This window comes from Bombina bombina, chromosome 3 (genome assembly GCF_027579735.1).
Source record: "Bombina bombina isolate aBomBom1 chromosome 3, aBomBom1.pri, whole genome shotgun sequence".
In the NCBI taxonomy this organism is placed as follows: domain Eukaryota; kingdom Metazoa; phylum Chordata; class Amphibia; order Anura; family Bombinatoridae; genus Bombina; species Bombina bombina.
This window is the reverse complement of record NC_069501.1, coordinates 946,800,360-946,827,289: the sequence shown is the minus strand read 5'-3', so window position 1 is coordinate 946,827,289 and position 26,930 is coordinate 946,800,360. Positions and strand designations below refer to the sequence as shown.

Genomic DNA, 26,930 nt, shown 5'->3' with positions numbered 1-26,930 from the left:
TGAGGAATTTGTTTAAGATCTTTAGATCCAAGATTGGTCTGAAGGTTCCCTCTTTCTTGGGAACCACAAACAGATTTGAATAAAATCCCTGTCCTTGTTCCGTCCGTGGAACTGGATGGATCACTCCCATTACTAGGAGGTCTTGCACACAGCTTAGGAATGCCTCTTTCTTTATCTGGTTTGATGATAACCTTGAAAGATGAAATCTCCCTTGTGGAGGAGAAGCTTTGAAGTCCAGAAGATATCCCTGAGATATGATCTCCAACGCCCAGGGATCCTGAACATCTCTTGCCCACGCCTGGGCGAAGAGAGAAAGTCTGCTCCCCACTAGATCCGTTTCCGGATAGGGGGCCGTTCCTTCATGCTGTCTTGGGGGCAGCAGCAGGCTTCCTGGCCTGCTTGCCCTTGTTCCAGGACTGGTTAGGTTTCCAGGCCTGTCTGGAATGAGAACAGTTCCCTCTTGTTTTGAAGCGGAGGAATTTGATGCTGCTCCTGCCTTGAAATTTCGAAAGGCACGAAAAATATCATTTATGCTTACCTGATAAATTAATTTCTCCTGTAGTGTAGTCAGTCCACGGGTCATCCATTACTTATGGGATTATATCTCCTCCCTAACAGGAAGTGCAAGAGGATCACCCAAGCAGAGCTGCTATATAGCTCCTCCCCTCTACGTCATATCCAGTCATTCGACCGAAACCATACGAGAAAGGAGAAACTATAGGGTGCAGTGGTGACTGGAGTTTAATTAAAATTTAGACCTGCCGTAAAAAACAGGGCGGGCCGTGGACTGACTACACTACAGGAGAAATGAATTTATCAGGTAAGCATAAATTATATTTTCTCCTGTTAAGTGTAGTCAGTCCACGGGTCATCCATTACTTATGGGATACCAATACCAAAGCTAAAAGTACACGGATGACGGGAGGGACAGGCAGGATCTTTACACGGAAGGAACCACTGCCTGTAGAACCTTTCTCCCAAAAACAGCCTCCGAAGAAGCAAAAGTGTCAAATTTGTAAAATTTTGAAAAAGTGTGAAGTGAAGACCAAGTTGCAGCCTTGCAAATCTGTTCAACAGAGGCCTCATTCTTAAAGGCCCAGGTGGAAGCCACAGCTCTAGTAGAATGAGCTGTAATCCTTTCAGGAGGCTGCTGTCCAGCAGTCTCATAGGCTAAACGTATTATGCTACGAAGCCAAAAAGAGAGAGAGGTAGCCGAAGCTTTTTGACCTCTCCTCTGTCCAGAATAAACGACAAACAGGGAAGAAGTTTGACGAAAATCTTTAGTTGCCTGCAAATAAAATTTCAGGGCACGGACGACGTCCAGATTGTGCAAAAGTCGTTCCTTCTTTGAAGAAGGGTTAGGGCACAATGATGGAACAACAATCTCTTGATTGATATTCTTGTTAGTGACTACCTTAGGTAAGAACCCAGGTTTAGTACGCAGAACTACCTTGTCTGAATGAAAAATCAGATAAGGAGAATCACAATGTAAGGCCGATAACTCAGAGACTCTTCGAGCCGAGGAAATAGCCATTAAAAACAGAACTTTCCAAGATAACAGCTTGATATCGATGGAATGAAGGGGTTCAAACGGAACACCTTGCAGAACATTAAGAACTAAGTTTAAGCTCCACGGCGGAGCAACAGTCTTAAACACAGGCTTAATCCTAGCCAAAGCCTGACAAAAAGCCTGAACGTCTGGAACTTCTGCCAGACGTTTGTGTAAAAGGATAGACAGAGCTGAAATCTGTCCCTTTAACAAACTAGCAGATAAACCCTTTTCTAAACCTTCTTGTAGAAAAGACAATATCCTAGGAATCCTAACCTTACTCCATGAGTAACTCTTGGATTCGCACCAATATAAGTATTTACGCCATATTTTATGGTAAATTTTCCTGGTAACAGGTTTCCTAGCCTGTATTAAGGTATCAATCACTGACTCCGAGAATCCACGCTTTGATAGAATCAAGCGTTCAATCTCCATGCAGTCAGCCTCAGAGAAATTAGATTTGGATGTTTGAAAGGACCCTGAATCAGAAGGTCCTGTCTCAGAGGCAGAGACCATGGTGGACAGGACGACATGTCCACTAGATCTGCATACCAGGTCCTGCGTGGCCACGCAGGCGCTATTAGAATCACCGATGCTCTCTCCTGTTTGATCCTGGCAATCAATCGAGGAAGCATCGGGAAAGGTGGAAACACATAAGCCATGTTGAAGACCCAAGGTGCTGTCAGAGCATCTATCAGTATCGCTCCCGGGTCCCTGGACCTGGATCCGTAACAAGGAAGCTTGGCGTTCTGGCGAGATGCCATGAGATCCAGATCTGGTTTGCCCCAATGATGAAGCAGTTGGGCAAACACCTCCGGATGAAGTTCCCACTCCCCCGGATGAAAGGTCTGGCGACTTAGAAAATCCGCCTTTCAGTTCTCCACGCCTGGGATGTGGATTGCTGACAGGTGGCAAGAGTGAGACTCTGCCCAGCGAATTATCTTTGAGACTTCCATCATCGCTAGGGAACTCCTTGTTCCTCCTTGATGGTTGATGTAAGCCACAGTCGTGATGTTGTCCGACTGAAACCTGATGAACCTCAGAGTTGCTAACTGAGGCCAAGCCAGAAGAGCATTGAAAATTGCTCTTAATTCCAGAATGTTTATTGGAAGGAGTCTCTCCTCCTGAGTCCATGATCCCTGAGCCTTCAGGGAATTCCAGACTGCGCCCCAACCTAGAAGGCTGGCGTCACAATTGCAGCGGTCTGAGATGCAGGCGCGCAAATGGTACTATGTCCATTGCCGCTACCATTAAGCCGATTACCTCCATGCACTGAGCCACTGACGGGTGTTGAATGGAATGAAGGACACGGCAAGCATTTAGAAGTTTTGATAACCTGTCCTCCGTCAGGTAAATTTTCATTTCTACAGAATCTATAAGAGTCCCTAGAAAGGGAACTCTTGTGAGTGGCAATAGAGAACCAGTGGCAATAGAGAACTCTTTTCTACGTTCACCTTCCACCCATGCGACCTTAGAAATGCCAGAACTAACTCTGTATGAGACTTGGCAGTTTGGAAACTTGACGCTTGTATCAGAATGTCGTCTAGGTACGGAGCTACCGCTATGCCTCGCGGTCTTAGTACCGCCAGAAGAGAGCCCAGAACCTTTGTAAAGATTCTTGGAGCCGTAGCTAACCCGAAGGGAAGAGCTACAAACTGGTAATGCCTGTTTAGGAAGGCAAATCTTAGATACCGGTAATGATCCTTGTGAATCAGTATGTGAAGGTAGGCATCCTTTAAATCCACTGTAGTCATGTACTGACCCTCTTGGATCATGGGTAAGATGGTTCGAATAGTTTCCATTTTGAATGATGGAACTCTTAGGAATTTGTTTAGGATCTTTAAGTCCAAGATTGGTCTGAAGGTTCCCTCTTTTTTGGGAACCACAAACAGATTTGAATAGAATCCTTGCCCGTGTTCCGACCGCGGAACTGAGTGGATCACTCCCATTAGTAAGAGGTCTTGTACACAGCGTAGAAACGCCTCTTTCTTTATCTGGTTTGCTGATAACCTTGAAAGATGAAATCTCCCTTGAGGAGGAGAAGCTTTGAAGTCCAGAAGATATCCCTGAGATATGATCTCCAACGCCCAGGGATCCTGGACATCTCTTGCCCAAGCCTGGGCGAAGAGAGAAAGTCTGCCCCCCACTAGATCCGTTTCCGGATCGGGGGCCCTCACTTCATGCTGTCTTAGGGGCAGCAGCAGGTTTTCTGGCCTGCTTGCCCTTGTTCCAGGACTGGTTAGGTTTCCAGCCCTGTCTGTAGCGAGCAACAGTTCCTTCCTGTCTTGGAGCGGAGGAAGTTGATGCTGCTCCTGCCTTGAAGTTACGAAAGGCACGAAAATTAGACTGTTTAGCCTTTGGTTTGGCCCTGTCTTGAGGCAGGGCATGGCCCTTACCTCCAGTAATGTCAGCGATAATTTCTTTCAAGCCGGGCCCGAATAATGTCTGCCCTTTGAAAGGAATATTAAGCAATGTAGATTTAGAAGTCACATCAGCTGACCAGGATTTAAGCCACAGCGCTCTGCGCGCTTGAATGGCGAATCCGGAGTTCTTAGCCGTAAGTTTGGTTAAGTGTACTACGGCATCAGAAATAAATGAATTAGCTAGCTTAAGGGCTTTAAGCTTGTTCATAATCTCATCCAATGGAGCTGTGCTAAGGGTCTCTTCCAGAGACTCAAACCAGAATGCCGCCGCAGCAGTGACAGGCGCGATGCATGCAAGGGGTTGTAATATAAAACCTTGCTGAACAAAAATTTTCTTAAGATAACCCTCTAACTTTTTATCCATTGGATCTGAAAAAGCACAGCTATCCTCCACCGGGATAGTGGTGCGCTTAGCCAGAGTAGAAACTGCTCCTTCCACCTTAGAGACCGTCTGCCATAGGTCCCGTGTGGTGGCGTCTATTGGAAACATTTTTCTAAATATAGGAGGGGGTGAAAAGGGCACACCGGGTCTATCCCACTCCTTGTTAACAATTTCTGTAAGCCTTTTAGGTATAGGAAAAACGTCAGTACACGCCGGTACCGCAAAATATTTATCCAGCCTACATACTTTCTCTGGAATTGCAACCGTGTTACAATCATTCAGAGCCGCTAATACCTCCCCTAGTAATACACGGAGGTTCTCAAGCTTAAATTTAAAATTTTAAATGTCTGAATCCAGTTTACTTGGATCAGATCCGTCACCCACAGAATGAAGCTCTCCGTCCTCATGTTCTGCAAATTGTGACGCAGTATCAGACATGGCTCTATTATTATCAGCGCACTCTGTTCTTACCCCAGAGTGATCGCGTTTACCTCTTAATTCTGGCAATTTAGATAGTACTTCAGTCATAACATTAGCCATGTCTTGCAAAGTGATTTGTATGGGCCGCCCTGATGTACTTGGCGCCACAATATCACGCACCTCCTGAGCGGGAGGCGAAGGTACTGACACGTGAGGAGAGTTAGTCGGCATAACTTCCCCCTCGTTGTCTGGTGATATTTTTTTAACATATAAAGTTTGACTTTTATTCAAAGTAACATCTATACATTGAGTGCACAAATTTCTATTGGGCTCCACATTGGCCTTTAAACATAGTGAACAAACAGATTCATTTGTGTCAGACATGTTTAAACAGACTAGCAATAACACTAGCAAGCTTGGAAAAAAACTTTTAAATAAATTTACAAGCTATATAAAAAACGCTACTGCGCTTTTAAGAAAACATAAAAATGTGACACAGTTGAATTAACAATGAACCAAATATGTTAAAACAACCAAATTTTAACAGAAAATGTATAAAGTTAGCAGAGGATTGCACCCACCAGCAAAAGGATGATTAACCCCTTAATACCCAAAACGGATAACAGTTGAAATAATAAACGTTTTTATCACAGTCAAACACACTGTCACAGGTCTGCTGTGACTGATTACCTCCCTCAAAACTAGTTTTGGAGACCCCTGGGCTCTGTAGAGACGTCCTGGATCATGGAGGAAGAAATAGGAAGACTGTGACTAAATTTTTAATGCGCAATAAAGCGCTAAAATAGGCCCCTCCCACTCATATTACAACAGTGGGGAAGCTCAGTAAACTGTTTTTATGCAGAAAAAAACGACAGCCATGTGGTAAAAATCATGCCCATAAAGTTTTATCACCAAGTACCTCAGAAAAAACGATTAACATGCCAGTAAACGTTTTAAAAATTGAAAATTATGAAGTGTTATTAATAAGCCTGCTGCTAGTCGCTTTCACTGCAGTGCTGGCTCAAATATTACTTTAATATTGACAGTATTTTCTTAGTGAAATTCCATTCCCCAGAAATACCTCAGAGTATACATACATACATATCAGCCTGATACCAGTCGCTACTACTGCATTTAAGGCTGCACTTACATTACATCGGTATTAGCAGTATTTTCTCAGTCAATTCCATTCCTTAGAAAATAATTTACTGCACATACCTCCTTGCAGGTGGGCCCTGCATGCTATCCCCTGTTCTGAAGTTACCTCACTCCTCAGAATGGCCGAGAACAGCAAGTGGATCTTAGTTACGACCGCTAAGATCATAGACAAACTCAGGTAGATTCTTCTTCTAATGCTGCCTGAGAACAAACAACACACTCCGGTGCCGTTTAAAATAACAAACTTTTGATTGAAGAAATAAAAACTAAGTTTAACACACCACAGTCCTCTCACACGTCCTTTCTTTAGTTAGGTGCAAGAGAATGACTGGGTATGACGTAGAGGGGAGGAGCTATATAGCAGCTCTGCTTGGGTGATCCTCTTGCACTTCCTGTTAGGGAGGAGATATAATCCCATAAGTAATGGATGACCCGTGGACTGACTACACTTAACAGGAGAAATTAGACTGTTTGGCCTTTGATTTGGCCCTGTCCTGAGGAAGGGTATGACCCTTGCCTCCAGTAATGTCAGCAATAATTTCCTTCAAGCCAGGCCCGAATAAGGTCTGCCCCTTGAAAGGAATGTTGAGTAATTTAGACTTTGAAGTCACGTCAGCTGACCAGGATTTAAGCCATAGCGCCCTACGCGCCTGGATGGCGAATCCGGAATTCTTAGCCGTTAGTTAAGTCAAATGAACAATGGCATCAGAAACAAATGAGTTAGCTAGCTTAAGCGTTCTAAGCTTGTCAATAATTTCATTCAATGGAGCTGTCTGGATGGCCTCTTCCAGGGCCTCAAACCAGAATGCCTGCCGCAGCAGTGACAGGCGCAATGCATGCAAGGGGCTGTAAAATAAAACCTTGTTGAATAAACATTTTCTTAAGGTAACCCTCCAATTTTTTATCCAATGGATCTGAAAAAGCACAACTGTCCTCCACCGGGATAGTGGTACGCTTTGCTAAAGTAGAAACTGCTCCCTCCACCTTAGGGACCGTCTGCCATAAGTCCCGTGTAGTGGCGTCTATTGGAAACATTTTTCAAAATATAGGAGGTGGGGAAAAGGGCACACCGGGTCTATTCCACTCCTTGCTAATAATTTCTGTAAGCCTTTTAGGTAAAGGAAAAAAGTCAGTACACACCGGAACTGCATAGTATCTATCCAGCCTACACAATTTCTCTGGAATTGCAACTGTGTTACAGTCATTCAGAGCAGCTAATACCTCCCCAAGCAATACACGGAGGTTCTCAAGCTTAAATTTAAAATTAGAAATCTCTGAATCAGGTTTCCCCGAGTCAGAGATGTCACCCACAGACTGAAGCTCTCCGTCCTCATGTTCTGCATACTGTGACGCAGTATCAGACATGGCTCTAACAGCATTTGCGCGCTCTGTATCTCTCCTAACCCCAGAGCTATCGCGCTTGCCTCTTAATTCAGGCAATCTAGATAATACCTCTGACAGGGTATTATTCATGATTGTGGCCATGTCCTGCAAGGTAATCGCTATGGGCTATGTAATTGGCGCCATATTAGCGTGCGTCCCCTGAGCGGGAGGCGAAGGGTCTGACACGTGGTGAGAGTTAGTCGCATAACTTCCCCCTCGACAGAACCATCTGGTGATAATTCTTTTATAGATAAAGACTGATCTTTACTGTTTAAGGTGAAATCAATACATTTAGTACACATTCTCCTATGGGGCTCCACCATGGCTTTCAAACATAATGAACAAGTAGGCTCCTCTGTGTCAGACATGTTTAAACAGACTAGCAATGAGACTAGCAAGCTTGGAAAACACTTTAAAACAAGGTTACAAGCAATATAAAAAACGTTACTGCGCCTTTAAGAAACACAAATTTTCCCAAATTTTGAAATAACAGTGAAAAAATGCAGTTATACTAACGAAATTTTTACAGTGTATGTAATAAGTTAGCAGAGCATTGCACCCACTTGCAAATGGATGATTAACCCCTTAATACCAAAAACGGAATAACAAATGACAAAAACTTTTTTAAACAGTCACAACAACTGCCACAGCTCTACTGTGGCTTTTTACCTCCCTCAATACGACTTTTGAAGCCTTTTGAGCCCTTCAGAGAAGTCCTGGATCATGCAGGAAGAAGCTGGATGTCTGTGTCTGTAATTTTTGCTGTGCAAAAAAACGCCAAAATAGGCCCCTCCCATTCATATTACAACAGTGGGAAGCCTCAGGGAACCGTTTCTAGGCAAAATTCAAGCCAGCCATGTGGAAAAAACTAAGCCCCAATAAGTTTTATCACCAAACATATGTAAAAAACGATTAAACATGCCAGCAAACGTTTTAAAATACACTTTTATAAGAGTATGTATCTCTATTAATAAGCCTGATACCAGTCGCTATCACTGCATTTAAGGCTTTACTTACATTACTTCGGTATCAGCAGCATTTTCTAGCAAATTCCATCCCTAGAAAAATATTTTAACTGCACATACCTTATTGCAGGAAAACCTGCACGCTATTCCCCCTCTGAAGTTACCTCACTCCTCAGAATATGTGAGAACAGCAAAGGATCTTAGTTACTTCTGCTAAGATCATAGAAAACGCAGGCAGATTCTTCTTCTAAATACTGCCTGAGATAAACAGTACACTCCGGTACCATTTAAAAATAACAAACTTTTGATTGAAGAAATAAACTAAGTATAAAACACCACAGTCCTCTTACGACCTCCATCTTAGTTGAGAGTTGCAAGAGAATGACTGGATATGGCAGTGAGGGGAGGAGCTATATAGCAGCTCTGCTGTGGGTGATCCTCTTGAAACTTCCTGTTGGGAAGGAGAATATCCCACAAGTAATGGATGATCCGTGGACTGGATACACTTAACAAGAGAAAGGAATGTGTGGGAAGCGATTATATAATCAGCAGCATGCGCACAAAGGAGATAGCAAATTCTGACAAGGAAATTGTTCTGTCGGATTTTGCTGCGGCCAGGCTATGCTCTTGCGCAGTTCAATCTACACTTGTCACGGTGATAACCAAGCCCTTGTGTGTGACAACATTTTTTTATGTTTAAATATTTTTTATTGTCATTATTTTGAAACTTTGAAAACAATTACAGACATACCTTCCCCTCCATGTAGTTCCCTCTGCATGAAGGTTAGGAAGAAGACAATCAGTATAGCATCATTTATGTAGCAAACAATATAGCTAATGTGGTAAGGTTTACCGTGCTCTACACATTCCCAAAGATATTTGAATGTCCTTTTGGGTTCTGGGATGAAAGATAGGTGGTAATATTCGTAGGTCATCTTTTTCACGTGATGATTTATTTGAGTATCTTCTGTGGTGTTAGGGAATCTCTCTTAAGGAGTAGAGCAAATATCTAATTTAACTTCCATATTAACCTGTTGTTGAGTTACGATAGCAGTTTCACAGTATCTGAGGTCACCTGAATTAACTCTACATAAATTAACTTTAAAGAGGTATATCCTCCTTAGGAGGTAAAATTATATAAATAGGGTATAAAAAGGGGAAGGGGGGAAGGGGGGGGAGGGGAGTGACGACACAACCTGATGTGATTATTGGGGAGTGATTTCGCAGTAGGTAAGATCACTCATTATTTTTGACAACATTTTTTTAAAGGGACATTAAACACTTTGAAATGGTAATATAAAATTATAAGCTGTATATATTAAAAAAACTTTATTATACTTTCATTATTTTATTTATTTTGTCACCTTTTCCTTTAATTCCATTCTAAAATTGTGAGATTTTCAGTTCCTGTTAGAATTGGAAGTGCAGAACACTGTTATATTCCACACAGCCATTGGCTGCACACTCTAGTGACCTATTTCTAACTGTCCCTAATTGGCCAAAGCAGATAAGGTAACCTAAATTACAACATGTCAGCTCTCATTGTTTTATAGACACTAAAACTTTACACTTATTTTGTCTATATTTAAACAACTAATGAAACTTTAAAAATACATCTACATGTTATTATCAGACTAATCTTTTCTCTGAATGCATCATTCTATCTAGAATTTATTTTGTGTTTAATGTCCCTTTAATGACAGAGAATCAGACCACCCATTTCTCCATCCATCTAACAGATTGCACGTGGAACAGCCAAGAGAGTGAATAATAGCTGTGCTATATAAATATAAATTATTCAATTTCCTGAGGTCCTAATTATCTTTGTTTTATTATTTCACTTTATAGTGCAATGCTATTAAATATATAATCAAAATAATATATTAATATATATTAATATATATATATATATATATACATATATATATATATATATATATATATATATATATATATATATATATATATATATATATATATATATATATATATACATACATATATATATATATATGCAGGACACACTTTCATCCTCGCCTTTTTTGTCATCACCGTGAAAACAAAATTTATGCTTACCTGATAAATTTCTTTCTTTTGCGATGTACCGAGTCCATGGTTTCATCCTTACTTGTGGGATATTATCCTTCCTAACAGGAAGTGGCAAAGAGAGCACCACAGCAGAGCTGTCTATATAGCTCCCCCCTTAACTCCACCCCCCAGTCAGTCATTCGACCGAAGGCCAAGGAAGAAAAAGGAGAAACTATAAAGGTGCAGAGGTGACTGAAGTTTTCAATAAAAGTCTTGAATAGACAGGGCGGGCCGTGGACTCGGTACATCGCAAAAGAAAGAAATTTATCAGGTAAGCATAAATTTTGTTTTCTTTTGCAAGATGTACCGAGTCCACGGTTTCATCCTTACTTGTGGGATACCAATACCAAAGCTTTAGGACACGGATGAAGGGAGGGACAAGACAGGAGCCTAAACGGAAGGCACCACTGCTTGCAAAACATTTCTCCCAAAAATAGCCTCCGAAGAAGCAAAAGTATCGAATTTGTAAAAGGTATGAAGCGAAGACCAAGTCGCAGCCTTACAAATCTGTTCAACAGAAGCATCATTTTTAAAAGCCCATGTGGAAGCCACCGCTCTAGTAGAGTGAGCAGTAATTCTTTCAGGAGGCTGCTGTCCAGCAGTCTCATAAGCCAAACGGATGATGCTTTTTAGCCAAAAGGAAAGAGAGGTAGCAGTAGCCTATTGATCCCTACGTCTTCCAGAATAGACAACAAACAAAGAAGATGTTTGATGAAAATCTTCGGATGCCTGCAAATAGAACTTCAAGGCACGAACCACGTCCAAGTTGTGCAATAAACGTTCCTTCTTAGAAGAAGGATTAGGACACAGAGAAGGAACAACAATCTCCCGATTGATATTCCTGTTAGTAACAACCTTAGGGAGGAACCCAGGTTTGGTACGCAAAACCACCTTATCAGCATGGAAAACAAGATAAGGCAAGTCACATTGTAATGCAGATAGTTCAGAAACTCTTCGAGCTGAAGAGATAGCAACTAGAAACAGAACTTTCCAAAATAGAAGCTTAATATCTATGTATCAAACGGAACCCCCTGAAGAACTTTAAGAACTAAATTTAGACTCCATGGCGGAGCAATAGCTTTAAACACAGGCTTGATTCTAACTAAAGCCTGACAAAAAGCCTGAACGTCTGGGACATCTGCCAGACGCTTGTGCAATAGAATAGACAAAGCAGAGATCTGTCCTTTTAAAGAACTAGCTGATAAGCCTTTGTCCAAACCCTCTTGGAGAAAGGACAATATCCTAGGAATCCTAACCTTACTCCATGAGTAGCCTTTGGATTTGCACCAAAAAAGATATTTACGCCATATCTTATGATAGATTTTCCTGGTGACAGGCTTTCGAGCCTGAATCAAGGTATCTATGACCGACTCAGAGAAACCCGCTTTGATAAAATCAAGCGTTCAATCTCCAAGCAGTCAGTTGCAGAGAAATTAGATTTGGATGCTTGAATGGACCTTGAATGAGAAGGTCCTGTCTCAGTGCAGGGTCCATGGTGGCAGAGATGACATGTCCACCAGGTCTGCAAACCAAGTCCTGCGTGGCCACGCAGGTGCTATCAAAATCACTGAAGCTCTCTCCTGTTTGATTCTGGCAATCAGACGCGGAAGGAGAGGGAAAGGTGGAAACACATAAGCCAGGTTGAATGACCAGGGTACTGCTAGAGCATCTATCAGTACTGCCTGAGGATCCCTTGACCTGGTTCCGTAATGAGGAAGATTGGCATTCTGACGAGACGCCATCAGATCCAATTCTGGTGTGCCCCATAGCTGAACCAGTTGAGCAAACACCTCTGGATGGAGCTCCCACTCCCCCGGATGAAAAGTCTGACGACTTAGAAAATCTGCCTCCTAGTTCTCTACCCCTGGGATATAGATCGCTGACAGATGGCAAGAGTGAGTCTCTGCCCATCGGATTATCCTGGAAACTTCTATCATCGCTAAGGAACTCCTTGTTCCCCCCTGATGATTGATACAGTCATGATGTTGTCCGACTGAAATCTGATGAATCCAGCCGAAGCCAGCTGAGGCCACGCCTGAAGAGCATTAAATATCACTCTTAATTCCAGAATATTTATCGGTAGGAGGGCCTCCTCCTGAGTTCACAAACCCTGTGCTTTCAGGGAATTCCAGACTGCACCCCAGCTCAGTAGGCTGGCGTCCGTCATCACTATAACCCACGCTGGCCTGCGGAAACACATTCCCTGGGACAGGTGATCCTGTGACAACCACCAAAGAAGAGAGTCTCTGGTCTCTAGATCCAGATTTATCTGAGGAGATAAATCTGCATAATCCACATTCCACTGTCTGAGCATACATAGTTGCAGTGGTCTGAGATGTAAGCGAGCATATGGAACTACGTCCATCGCCGCTACCATTAAACCGATTACCTCCATACACTGAGTTACTGACGGACGAGGAATGGAATGAAGAGCTCGGCAGGTGGACAAAATCTTTGATTTCCTGACCTCCGTCAGAAATATTTTCATGTCCACCGAGTCTATCAGAGTCCCTAGAAATGAAACTCTTATGAGAGGGGAAAGAGAACTCTTTTTTACGTTCACCTTCCACCGGTGAGATCTTAGAAAGGCCAACACTAAGTCTGTGTGAGACTTGGCTAGTTGGAAAGTCGACGCTTGAATTAGGATGTCGTCTAGATAAGGCGCCACTGCTATGCCCCGCGGCCTTAGAACCGCCAGAAGGGACCCTAGCACCTTTGTGAAGATTCTTGGCGCCGTGGCCAACCCGAAAGGAAGAGCCACAAACTGGTAATGCTTGTCCAGAAAGGCAAACCTGAGGAACTGGTGATGATCTTTGTGGATAGGAATGTGTAGATACGCATCCTTTAAGTCCACGGTGGTCATATATTGACCCTCCTGGATCATTGGTCAAATAGTCTGAATGGTCTCCAACTCAATTGGTTTAGAATTTTGAGATCTAGAATTGGTCTGAAGGTTCCCTCTTTTTTGGAAACCACAAACAGATTGGAGTAGAACCCTTGCCCCTGTTCTGCTTTCGGAACTGGGCAGATCACCCCCATGGTAAAAAGGTCTTCTACACAGCGTAAGAACGCCTCTCTTTTTGTCTGGTTTACAGACAATTGAGAAAGATGGAATCTCCCCCTTGGAGGAGAATCTTTGAAATCTAGAAGATACCCCTGGGTTACAATCTCTATGGCCCAGGAGTCCTGAACGTCTCTTGCCCAGGCCTCAGCAAAGAGAGAGAGTCTGCCCCCTACTAGATCCGGTCCCGGATCGGGGGCTACCCCATCATGCTGTCTTAGTGGCAGCAGCAGGCTTCTTGGCCTGTTTACCCTTGTTCCAAGCCTGGTTAGGTCTCCAGACTGGCTTGAATTGAGCAAAGTTCCCCTCTTGCTTTGCAGCAAGGGAAGAGGAAGCGGGACTACCCTTGAAGTTTCGAAAGGAATGAAAATTATTTTGTTTGGTCCTCGTCTTGTTTGACTTATCCTGAGGGATGGCATGACCCTTCCCTCCAGTGATGTCTGAAATGATTTCTTTCAGTGCAGACCCGAAAAGGGTCTTACCTTTGAAAGGGATGGTCAAAAGCTTAGATTTTGATGACACATCAGCCGACCAGGACTTAAGCCATAACACTCTATGCGCTAAAATGGCAAAACCTGAATTCTTTGCCGCTAACTTAGCTAGATGAAAAGCGGCGTCTGTAATGAAAGAATTAGCTAGCTTAAGAGCCCTAATTCTGTCCAGAATATCATCTAGTGGGGTCTCCACCTGAAGAGCCTCTTCCAGAGCCTCAAACCAAAAGGCAGCTGCAGTGGTTACAGGAACAATGCATGCTATAGGCTGGAGAAGAAAACCCTGATGAACAAAAATTTTCTTTAGGAGACCCTCTAATTTTTTATCCATAGGATCTTTGAAAGCACAACTGTCCTCAATAGGTATAGTTGTACGCTTAGCCAGAGTAGAAATAGCTCCCTCCACCTTAGGGACCGTCTGCCATGAGTCCCGCATGATGTGGGAAACATCTTCTCAAAAACAGGAGGGGGAGCGAACGGAATACCTGGTCTATCCCACTCCTTAGTAACAATGTCCGAAAGGGACCGGAAAAACATCAGTGTAAACAGGAACCTCTAAATATTTGTCCATTTTACACAATTTCTCTGGAACTACAATAGGGTCACAATCATCCAGAGTCGATAAAACCTCCCTGAGCAATAAACGGAGGTGTTCTAGCTTAAATTTAAATGCTGTCATATCTGAATCTGTCTGAGGGAACATTTTTCCTGAATCGGAAATCTCTCCCTCAGAGAGCAAATCCCTCATCCCTACCTCTGAACATTGTGAGGGAATATCGGATACGGCTACTAAAGCGTCAGAAGGCTCAGCATTCATTCTTAACCCAGAGCTACTGCGCTTCCCTTGCAACCCAGGCAGTTTAGATAAAACCTCTGTGAGGGTAGTATTCATAACTGAGGCCATATCTTGCAAGGTAAAAGAATTAGACGCACTAGAGGAACTTGGGGTCACTTGTGCGGGCGTTACAGGTTGTGACACTTGGGGAGAACTAGATGGCAAAACCTGATTTCCTTCTACCTGAGAATCCTCCAGTGCCAAACTCTTATAAGTCAAAATATGCTGTTTGCAATTTATAGACATATCAGTACAAGTGGGACACATTCTAAGAGGGGGTTCCACAATGGCTTTTAAACAAATTGAGCAATGAGTTTCCTCAGTGTCAGACATGTTGAACAGGCTAGTAATGAGACAAGCAAGCTTGGAAAACACCTTATTTAATGAAAAAACAACAATTTTCAAAAACGGTACTGTACCTTTAAGAGAAAAAAAATGTATACACAAACTGCAAAACTGCTTAAAATTACTTCAAATTTTCCGAAATTTTTGCAGTAGACACACTAAGCTATGGTAAGATTGCACCACAAGCAATTTAATATTTAACCCCCAAATAAGCAAACCGGATTGACAAACTGCCAAAAACCGGTAAAAACCCTTGTCAGCACCTTGCCACAGCTCTGCTGTGGCGCCTACCTGCTCTTAAGAATAGATAATTTTGGGATAAAGCTTCGATTAGGCCCAAGAACTCCTCCAGGACCCTCCGGTGTTGTAGCTTGCTGCCTGACTATAGAAAACAACTGCGCAACTGAGGCGTGAAATTAGGCCCCGCCCACCGCACTCGATGTTGCTAAGGCCCTTAGAAAAATCTACCAAGAGTTTTTCCAGCCATGTGGGTTATCAAAACCCCCAAAAAAGCCAAGTGTACCCTCAATATAGATGTCCCTTCAAATAATAAAAAACATTAATCCCAGCACACGTTTGGTTATATATCATTCAAACTGAGTGCCCATAAGTTAAGCCCTTTATGCAAGCAAGTAAAGCCCCTTCAAAGACTAGGATTACTGCTTACCCTTCCCCTTATGGGGATACTGTCAGCCTTTCTGAGTTTTCACAGTCTCTACAGAAAAAATGACTGAACATACCTCATTGCTGTATAGCAAGAAACTGTTCCTCACACTGAAGTTTTCCTGTACTCCTCAGCTTCTGTGGGACCTTAGTTACAAATGCTAAGATCATCATCCTCTAGGCAGAAATCTTCATCCATCTCCTGCCTGAGAGTAAATAGTACACACCGGTACCATTTAAAAATAACAAACTCTTGCTTGAAGATAAAATAAAAACTAACAGTTTATCACCTCTTTCACTTTACCATTCCTGCTTAGAGCCGGCAAAGAAAATGACTGGGGGGTGGAGTTAAGGGGGGGAGCTATATAGACAGCTCTGCTGCGGTGCTCTCTTTGCCACTTAATGTTAGGAAGGATAATATCCCACAAGTAAGGATGAAACCGTGGACTAAGTACATCTTGCAAAAGAAAAGTGATTTAACTTCGCAAGTGCATGGCCTGGTGGCAGCATAACAATTTCCTTGTCAGAATTTGCTACCTCCTTTGTGCGCATGCTGCTGATTTACATAATCTCATGCCACACATTCCTTTTTAACAATATTTGGAGTGCGATTACGTAATACTGACCATGCGCACAGAGAGGTAGCTTATTCTGACAAGGTAGCAAAATTTGATAGAACACCAGCCTATTTTTGGTTCAGTAACAGAGTAGCGCTTGCTAATTGGGGGCTAAATGTAGCCATCAATCAGCAAGTGCTTCCCAGGGTTCTGAACCAAAAATGGTCCGGCTCCTAAGCTTACATTCCTGTTTTCAAATAAAGATACCAAGAGAACAAAGAAAAAATGATAATAGGAGTAAATTAGAAAGTTGCTTAAAATTGCATGCTCAATCTAAGTCATGAAAGAAAAATGTGGGTTTCATATCCCTTTACGATAACTAAGTTTACATGTGCGCTAACCCGAAACCACGTTAGGTCTACACTGCAAAACCTGAAACGCATATTTTACACTATGTTCTTCACATATAATTTTTTTCATTTTTATTATATATATATATATATATATATATATATACACACATACATACACACACACACAATATATATATATATATATATATATATATATATATATATATATATATATATATTGTATGTGTGTGTGTGTGTGTGATAACGTTAAATGTAAAATATATATCTATACCTATATATCTAGAAAAAAAGATATATAGGTAAGTATAGATATATATAGAAATTTATATTTAAAATAAAAACAACATTATCCTGAATGTAAAGAATATTGGAATGTAAAATATTTACAGTAAATACACAGTAAAATACATTATTAATTAGGATTTGATTTGGACACACACACACATATATATATATACATATATATATATATATATATATATATATATATATATATACACATATACACACATATATATATATATATATATATATATATATATACACACACACACACACACACACACACACATACACATACAGTCATGTAAAACAGAAAGTACACCCTTCTATAGTTCTACGTATCAGGACATAATAAAAATCACCTGGTCCTTAGCAGATAATAAAATTAAGTAACTACCTCAGATGAGCAACAACACATGACATATTACACTGTATCATGATTTTTTAAACAAAAATAAAGCCAAAATGGAGAAGCCATGTGTGAAAAACTAAGTACATCCTTACTTAGGGTTGCCACCTTGGCCATGCTTTCCTGGACACATCAGCAAGTGTGACTGCCTCTATAAAAGCCGAAGTTTTAGCAGTTTGCTGGTCTGGAGCATTCAGGTGTAGTAGGACAATGTCAAGGAGGAAAGACATAAGCAATGATCTTAGAGAAGCAATTGTTGCTGCCCATCAATCTGGGAGGGGTTATAAGGCCATTTCCAAACAATTTAGAGTCCATCATTCTACAGTGGGAAAAATAATTCCCAAGTGGAAAACATTCAAGACAGCTGCCAATCTTCCCAGGAGTGAAAAGCCTCCTGGGAAGCCTCAAGAGTTGCATCTCAGACTCTGCAGGCCTCAGTTAGCATGTTAAATGTTAAAGTTCATGACAGTACAATTAGAAAAAGACTGAACAAGTATGGTATGTATAAAAGAGATGCCAGGAGAAAGTCACTTCTCTTTAAAAAGAACATGGCACCATAGCTTTGGTTTGCAAAGTTGCATCTGAACAAACCACAAGACTTCCGGAAAAATGTCCTTTGGACAGAAGAAGCCAAAGTCGAGATGTTTGGCCATAATGCACAGCGCCACGTTTGGTGAAAACCAAACACAGCATATCAGCATAAACACCTCATACCAACTGTCAAGCACAGTAGTGTGAGGGGTTATGGTTTGGGCTTGTTTTGCAGCCACAGGACCTGGGCATCTTGCAGTCATTGAGTCGACCATGAACTCCTCTGTATACCAAAGTATTCTAGAGTCAAATGTAAGGCCATCTGTCCGACTGCTAAAGCTTGGACGAAATTGAGTCATGCAAAAGGACAATGATCCCAAGCACACCAGCAAATCTACAACAGAATGGCTGAAAAAGAAAAGAATCAAGGTGTTGCAATGGCCCCGTCAAAGTCCAGACCTCAACCCGATTGAAATGCTGTAGTGGGGCCTTAAGAGAGCTGTGAATAAACGAATGCCTGCAAACCTCAATGAACTGAAGCAACATTGTAAAGAGTGGACCAAAATTCCTCCACAACAATGTGAGAGACTGATAAAGTCATACAGAAAACTATTACTTAAAGTTTTTGCTGCTAAAGGTGGTTCTACAAGCTTTTAATCATAAGGTGCACTAACCTTAATTATAAGACCTGCTAAGGACCAGATGATTTTTATTATGTCCTGCTACGTAACACCATAGAATTCAAAGAGGGTGTATTTTTCTTTTTCACGTGACTGTGTGAAAAATACATGGCCATATACAATATTCCTTTGAACCCTTATAAAAAATATTAATATTTGTATGACTATATTACTATTTGTATTTATGTTGTGCTTGGTGCAACTTTTATTTTAACCCAAACCCTTTTATCAAGGTCTTCACATAACTAGGCCATAACCTGACACACGTTAAATTTGAATGTGCTAAATTGAACACATTTACTTTCAACTTGCAATACACACTAGAATTAATGTGCCCATGATATTCTAATATTGCGTACACTAATGTGCAATTCTACAGAGTTTCTACAATGCACTTTACTACGCATGAGAATAGTATATTACAATACATAACATCATGTAGATATGGAGTACCATGTATGAATTCTGTGTAAATGCCTAAAATTAAAGAAGTACCATTTTAGAGAATAGAGCATTGTTTAGTCAGACGCTAATCTCTATATACAGAAAGTTGTCATCAGATACCTCTAGGACTTTACGGTATAATGATTTATACATATTGTATTAATTATTAAAATAAATAAAAATATATTAATATTTGGAATTCTATTAGCTCTTTTTAATCTGTTAATGACCACGAGAAAATATACACACTCTAGAACAGCAATATAGTTTAATCTTGAAACAAATATCAAATATCAGTGCATTGGTAGAATAATAAATAATATACATATTATCTTACCTCGTGTTAGCAACATGGCCAAGGTTCTTCATAGCAGGAAGCATTACTTCTGTAGACAGACTTTCGGCAAAACTGGAACCATCATGCCCGATCCCACTGTCAGCAGCTAAACTTGTGTTGCTAAGTTCACGTTCTGCTTTCTCAATAGCAGCACTAACTATTTTCTCAGCAAATATTGTTCTTTTATCAATATCAATTTGAATTTTGGGCACATTAAGATGTAAAACTCTTGTTTTTTTAGAGGAATTGAATTTAGACTTTGAACACTGCTTATTTTTTTTCGAGGCTTCATGTCCCAACAAGAAATGACAAGATGACGACATTGAATTATTTTGCTCTTTTGCACTGCAAAGCTTACAAGCTGTTCCATATGTATGTACAAGTTTTCCTGAATATGGAGTTTTATCTATTTTCTTTCTATTTGCCACAGCTTGAAGCCTTGCCGTCTCCATGCTAAATTCTAAGGTTTTATCAACAACTTTGCATGCATACTGCTCAATTGCTTGCATAATACCCTCATTAAGTCCATGCTCATTTAAACTGCCGGTGCTGTGATACCGTTTATCTTTCTGTGAAAATGGAATGAGAGTGCTGGAGTAAGTCGTTTTGACAATGTCAGTTACATCTTCAGTTTTTGATTTTGTATACAGACAAGAATCAGTCAGTGATTTAGGAAGAGAGGCAGCTGATATTTTAAGTTTTTGTCTTACATCGCAGGTTATGGTGTTTGCAAGAGATTCTGCAAAATGTAATAAGCCTGTGAACTGTGGTCTCAACACATCTCTTCCATCTACAGAGGATTCCTCACTATATGACTGAATTGCGGATTTGTTTTTAATTGACCTGCCTTTTTCTTTCTTGTGTGTCCTGTTGAGAAGTCTCAGTATTTCCTGTGTACTATTAGCTTCGGAATTTATATGAGGGACAACTCTCTTATTGCATTTTTGTTTATTTTTTTTAGAAGCCTGCTGTAGACCAGACTTTATAGCTCTATAAACTAATCTGCTAGCATACTGATCGATAATCAACTCACTGTTTCCCCCTTCCATTTGCAGCACCCGTATAATGTGGTCTGCATACTCTTCTGTCACACTTTCACAACTTGGATATTTTGAAGTCAAACCAATTGAATAATTACTTTGAGGCAACAAGAGATTGATAGGATCTTCTTCTTTAAAGCTCATACATGTAAATGCACATCCTTTTTCTTTTTGACTATAATCTATGACATTCCGTCTTTGACAATAACCAACATCACATTTTACTTTGTTTACTAATGTAGTTTGTCTCTTGCCAACGACTTTCTTTGCATCATTAATGACTTCTCCTGCAACTCCACTTGCATATCTGCACAGTGTATCTAAAGTTCCTTCAGATAAATTCATCATGTATGCCGGGTATCCCCATTTATCACTCAGGGTACTTAACAAAGATGTATTTTTTACTACTGCTCCTGGGAGGGATTTATCATGTAAACAGTAAGCTGCCATTTCAGTAGCAATTGATATGATATTAGTAGATAAATAATCAGCATACTGCGATGTTTCTTCAGAAATTTCAAAGTCTTCAAAATTATCATCGCTGCTGGAGCTCTCCACTTCTTCTGATAGTGATCTCATCAGTTTTAGCATGAACTCATCTTTCTTCATACAGTCAGGTTCAAAAGCTGATAGATGGGGAGTAGAGGGTGGGGTTGCCGGATAAAACTCTTTTGCCAACTGTCCTTTAAGTTTCCTGCTAAGCTTTTTAAAGCTTCTTTCAGGACTTATTTCATTACATGCTAATGGAGTTGGTGGTGGAGTTCCAGGTAGGAAAATTCCATTTGCATATCTTTGACTTGCCTTATCATCAATGAAGAAGTTGCCATTACAGCTACACATTGCTGAGGAAAAACTATTTATATGCGAAAGACAGCTTTGAAAACCAAACATTGATGAAACTGGCATATCCCCATATACGGATGTAGATGGTCCTTCTGAATTTATTTTGTTAGCTGAAAAATGCAAACCTTTTATGGAAACGCTTGAGAATGAGGAGTTGATATCACTACATTCTTGTTCAGAATGTATTTTAGATAAGAAGGACCTCTGAGTGTATTCTGGAGATGAGGGAGATTTGTTAACCAGATGATGTTCTGTCAAAGTTGCTCCATATTTAAGTATTTTAGAGTCTAGCTCTGAAGATTTATTTTTTTCAACCATGACAGGTAACAAGTCACTAGCTGTTACACATTTATTTAAATTCATACCTGCAATTTCATCAACGGAATGTTGCAACATACAGCTGGCTAACTCATCTGCAAAATGATTGGTTAACGATTTCTCATTCAAAATGTCCTGTTTGGTTGGAATATCAATAACTTTTTTTGTTACCTTTTTTTCTGTAGCTCTTGTTACTTTGGAGGAAGTCATAACTTCATATGCTTCATTTACAATTATATCCACCATCGAGGTAGAGAAGGGTTTAATAACCTTATGATTAAAGTCATCACAGCCTTCCAAAGCAGAAGAATGCTGCATTAGTTGGCTATTAGTAGTAAGTCTATCATGTGACCCTCCATCTGTTCTTTTTGTGGAAGTATTAACATTTTCACCATCATTATTATATAGGCCATCTGTCAGTGAAGATCGTTTTTCACTAAGTACCTTAGCAGCAACAGGAACGGGAATAGAACTTATAAGACCTGAAGTAAAGAACAAAGCATGATGCATATTGTAATCTTTTTTTGACTCATGTCCTACATTATAGGGTATATAAATCCTATCCTTCATATTAGGAAATGTAGCAGATGTTTGTGCAGACTGCATCATGCCTTCTGAACTTACATATTTTAGGTTGTCCATGGAAACACTGATGGCCGCTTGAGTTGTAAAAGTCACATTCACCTGGGATAACTCAATGAATGCTTCTTGAATCACAGATTCTGACAAATCTTTTGCATAAGAACTAACTACAACATTTTCATAATCAAAATTCTGACAAGAGGAAACTGTTGGGGTTGGAGGATGGGAAAACTGGCACACTTCCATAATACCTTCAAAAACAAGTTCCTCTGCAAGGTCTGCAGCAAAGCGGGTAACAGCATTAGTAATCATCTGTTTCTTTATAAACCGTAGATCTTGCAGAGCACTTGTTATAACTTCACTGACCATAAGGTTTGCTAAACTATTAATGGCCCGTTTCTTTATTGAAAATGCTTGCCTCCTTCCAATTTCATAAAAAGCCATTTGAAATACGTAGGACGTTAACCTAGCAGCTAAATGACACAGGGCACTTGTACAAGTCGTAACACCTTTTTGCAGATCTTTAAATGCATTACCAAAACTTTTTTCAACCAACTCAGTAGCAAATTTCTGAATGCCAAGTTTAGCTGTTTTTTGCTTGAATTTCAGTTTTCGCTCAGTCTCTTTGTTACAAGATTTTCTAGCAAGTTTTGCAGTTTTCTCCTCTTTTTTTGTTACAGCAAGCTTAGTAGAAGGGTTAGAGCTTAATAGAGAGTTGAACATTTCAGTGCATACACGATTAGCATATTCACTATAAGCAGCATAAGAATTATCTTTCTTTGAAGCAACATCTTCATTATTATCCACATGATAAAAGCACTCAGCCGTTGTTGTAATACCTAGTGGACTAAAAGCAGATGAGCTAATTGTACTAAATAAAGTGCCGGTATCATTATTGGATGTTTTTACTGGACGGGGTGAATCAGGAGCAGTACATATGTTACTATATGGAGATTCTGGTTTACGAGGGGTTGGCTTTCTTACATTAGCTAGCAGTGTGGGACAGTCCGACTTAAACTTCTGAGGATTCATAGCAGCAGTTGTAATTTGTCCATGTGTACATTTTTTCTTTTTAGGTGGGCTGACCAGAACGGATGTTTGATGAGGTTTACTGCTATTTTCTAAAAATGGTTCTTGGTCATCAAACTGATCAAAGCTATCAAAAAACTCACTTAATTCTGAGTCAGAATCTTCAATACCATCTTTGACAACAGGAATTTTTGGCAAGTTAAGTTTTGCTTTCATGCTTTTTTGATACCCTTCTTCATCTAAGAAAATGACAGGGCTTGGACTTGAACAGTCAGAATCTGAAGACTCAGCAGAGGAGTGTGTGAATATTTTCTTGTGTTGGCCAGAAATGTTAATTTTCTTCCAGGGATCATATATAGAAGTGGTAACAGTATTCTTAACTTGCAGGTCAGGAATACCCATGAAATTCATTAATGTTGCAGCTTTTATAGATGATCTTCGGCGCACTGAGCTAAATATAATTTTTGACCCACTGATATCAAGATAATGAGAAGGCTGTGTTTGTGAAGCAGCATCTCGTTGATGTCTTATGAAACCGCATTCTCCTAAAACAAAATAAAATATAATAAAACATTCCTATGTATTATGATAGTATAATATCAGAGCATGCTTTTGAAATATAAATCCAAATTACCATATATACTTTATTTGATAATATAATAAAATCTTGCGTCAAATGATAACTTTTACTTTGAAGAACTCAAAACAAAGCAAGAAAACAATGTATAGCTTTTAGTCACGTAAGTAGGACAGTAACATATAAATTCAATTCAATACTAAAACACCAGGAGAAAATACTTATCTTTGTAGAATCTTAATAGCTTATATAACAATTATTAAATATTATTAAATATTAAATAGAAGTGAGAGCATAAACAGTTAAGAAAATGTAAGAGAATTTGAAGGCATTCGGACAGAAAAAATATGGAAAAATATATTTTTTCCTAAATCAGACTAAGAAACACATACCCAGGTTTTCATTTGTAGGTACGGACTCTTCCTCATCTAAGTGCTCAAAAGCGGTAACAAAATCATCCTCAATTGAAGAAACAGATTGATTGGTATCATCATCCTCATTATGAGAGATATTTGTATTCATTTTCTTTAAGCAGTGCTGCTCCAATGTATATCTTATTCCTCTGGTGTATTTGCTTAGGAGGATAAATAAGGAATCATTTTTTAAATATGGGGATTTTGCAGATGTTGTCATCACACACACTATACCAGGAAAACATCCCTAGAAAAAAAGAAAAGCAACATTTTGTATTGTTCAAATCAAAAGTGAGCACCAGGAAACTTTTGTTTTGCTTACAATCCTATGTGGCCTATATCTTCTCAGAGGATATTTATACTAAATTTGCAAATTTCTGTATTTAGTCATTCATTTTGCAAAGGAATATATATTAATTGATATATTAAAGCAAAAGTGCACCTAAAAAATATCTGTTTAAAGGGGCATAATACTAATATGCTAAATCACTTGAAACTGATGCAGTATAACTGTAAAAAGCTGACAGGAAAATATTACCTGAGCATCTCTATGTAAAAAAGGAAGATATTTTACCTCACAATCTCCTCAGCTCAGTAGAGTTAGTTCTGTGTAAAAAGTTATACTCAGCTGCTCCCAGCTGCAGGTAAAAAAAATTAAAAAAATGAAGAAATGAACAGCAGCCAATCAGCATCAGCAGTGCTGAGGTCATGAACTCTTACTGTGATCTCATGAGATTTGACTTAACTCTCATGAGATTTCATAGTAAGCTTCCTTTACCTGATTGGTGAAATAATATGAGAGTGCACGATGCTAGTCCCTTCAGATGTCCCAGGACAAACACACTAAAATGCTGCTTAGAAATCCTTTACAATGGGAGGTGGCTACTGAGGAACTTTTGAGGTAAAATATCTTTCTTTTTTACATAGAGATGTTCAGGTGATATTTTCTAATCAGCTTTTTACAGCTATACTGCATCACTTTCAAGTGTTTAAACATTTTGGTATTATGGCCCTTTAAAAAAAAAGGTATTTTGAGTTGCACATCTGTTCTAATATATCTGGTATCAGAACTAACCTAATGCCAGAAACCTGTTCTAATATATCTGGTATCAGAACTAACCTAATGCCAGAAACCGAGGGTAATTAAGTTATTTGTTGGCACAACGACAACATACAAACCTTTGCACATGTCTAATTTATACTGTTTATTAGATTATTGTATTACTAAATGATTCCCTTACTTTCTTTATGCCATTAATCTACCTTCAAGTGAATAATATATGTTTTTCTCACGGAATATCAATGCTTTTACAGTGTGGCACTAAATAAATGCTAGACAGAATGATGTATTCAAAGAAAATATTAGCCTGAAAAAATATACAGATGTATACAAAATAGTGTAAAGTTTTACTGTGTATTAAGCAAAGGACAGTGCCATATTGTGATTTAAAGGGACAGTCAACACCAGAATTTGTTGTTTTAAAAGATAGATAATCCTTTAATTACCCATTCCCCAGTTGTGCATAACCAACAAACAGTTATAATTATACACTTTATACCTCTATAATTACCTTGTATCTAAGCCTCTGCAGAGTGTCCCCTTATTTCAGTTCTTTTGAAAGACTTGTGCATGAGCTCAATGTTATCTATATGGAACACCTGAACTAATGCCCTCTAGTAGTGAAAAACTGTCAAAATGCATTTAGAATAGAGGCAGCCTTCAAGGTCTAATTTTCACATAAGAATACCAAGAGAACAAAGCAAAATTGGTGATAAAAGCAAATTGGAAAGTTGTTTAAAATTGCATGCCCTATTTGAATCATGAAAGTTTTTTTTGGACTTGACTGTCCCTTTAAGTTTCCTACTCTGCTGAGGCCAATTAGAACATATATAAATGGGTTGCTAGAGTGTAAGATGACTGCATGAAATGCAGCCGTGTTTAGTGTGGGGTCTAAACTTCCATTTTTTAAAGGAATTAGAAAGCCAACAATCATCAGAATTAAATTATAGGAAAATTTAACAAAATAAATAATTAAAGTATATTGTATTTTTTACTACAAATAAAACATTTTGTATTAGAATCTCAAATTGTTTAAATTGTTCAACTCAATTCAACTATAACTATAAAAGCGCAGAAATAAAAAATTATTTATTTACTTGCAACTAAAATGTGTAAGTATAATCTGTACAGATAAGGAAGTAAACTGCATATGCATGTTTGTACACAACTGTTCAAGGATCTGTTCCTCACTAGCTAATAGGGACAACTCACACAGAAATATTGGTGGACAGGTAAAAATAAATAATGATTTTTAAAAACCAAATTTATTCTTAGCTAAAAAATTATCGCCTAGATTTAGAGTTTTGTCGGTAAAGACCAGCATAGCTAACGCAGCTTTTTTTTCCCAACGCACCCTTAAGACAACGCTGGTATTGAGAGTTGTCTGAAGGGCTGCGTTAGGCTCCAAAAAGGGTGCGTTGAGCCGAATTTACCGCCACTTCAACCCTCAATACCAGCGTTGCTTACGGTAGCGGTAAGCTGGCAAAACGTGCTCGTGCACGATTCTCCCATAGGAAACAATCGGGCAGATAAGGATGAAAAAAAACCTAACACCTGCAAAAAAGCAGCGTTAAGCTCCCAACGCAGCCCCATTGTTTCCTATGGGGAAACACTCTCTAAGTCTGCACCTAACACCCTAACATGAACCCCGAGTCTAAACACCCCTAACCTTACACTTATTAACCCCTAAT

At 39.6% G+C, this 26,930-nt stretch overlaps 1 protein-coding gene across 4 annotated transcripts in view; it reads right to left on the bottom strand.

Annotated features, from left to right (window-relative positions):
• Positions 1 to 26,930, bottom strand: part of AKAP11 (A-kinase anchoring protein 11) — a 323,323-nt gene that overhangs the window by 129,209 nt on the left and 167,184 nt on the right. For all 4 annotated transcript variants that reach the window (XM_053707970.1, XM_053707974.1, XM_053707972.1 and 1 more), the window contains exons 6-7: positions 24,159 to 24,426; positions 19,378 to 23,734 (exon numbers count right to left, since the gene is read on the bottom strand). In XM_053707970.1, coding sequence (XP_053563945.1) covers positions 19,378 to 23,734; positions 24,159 to 24,426 — 4,625 coding nt within the window. The remainder of the gene's footprint in view (positions 1 to 19,377; positions 23,735 to 24,158; positions 24,427 to 26,930) is intronic.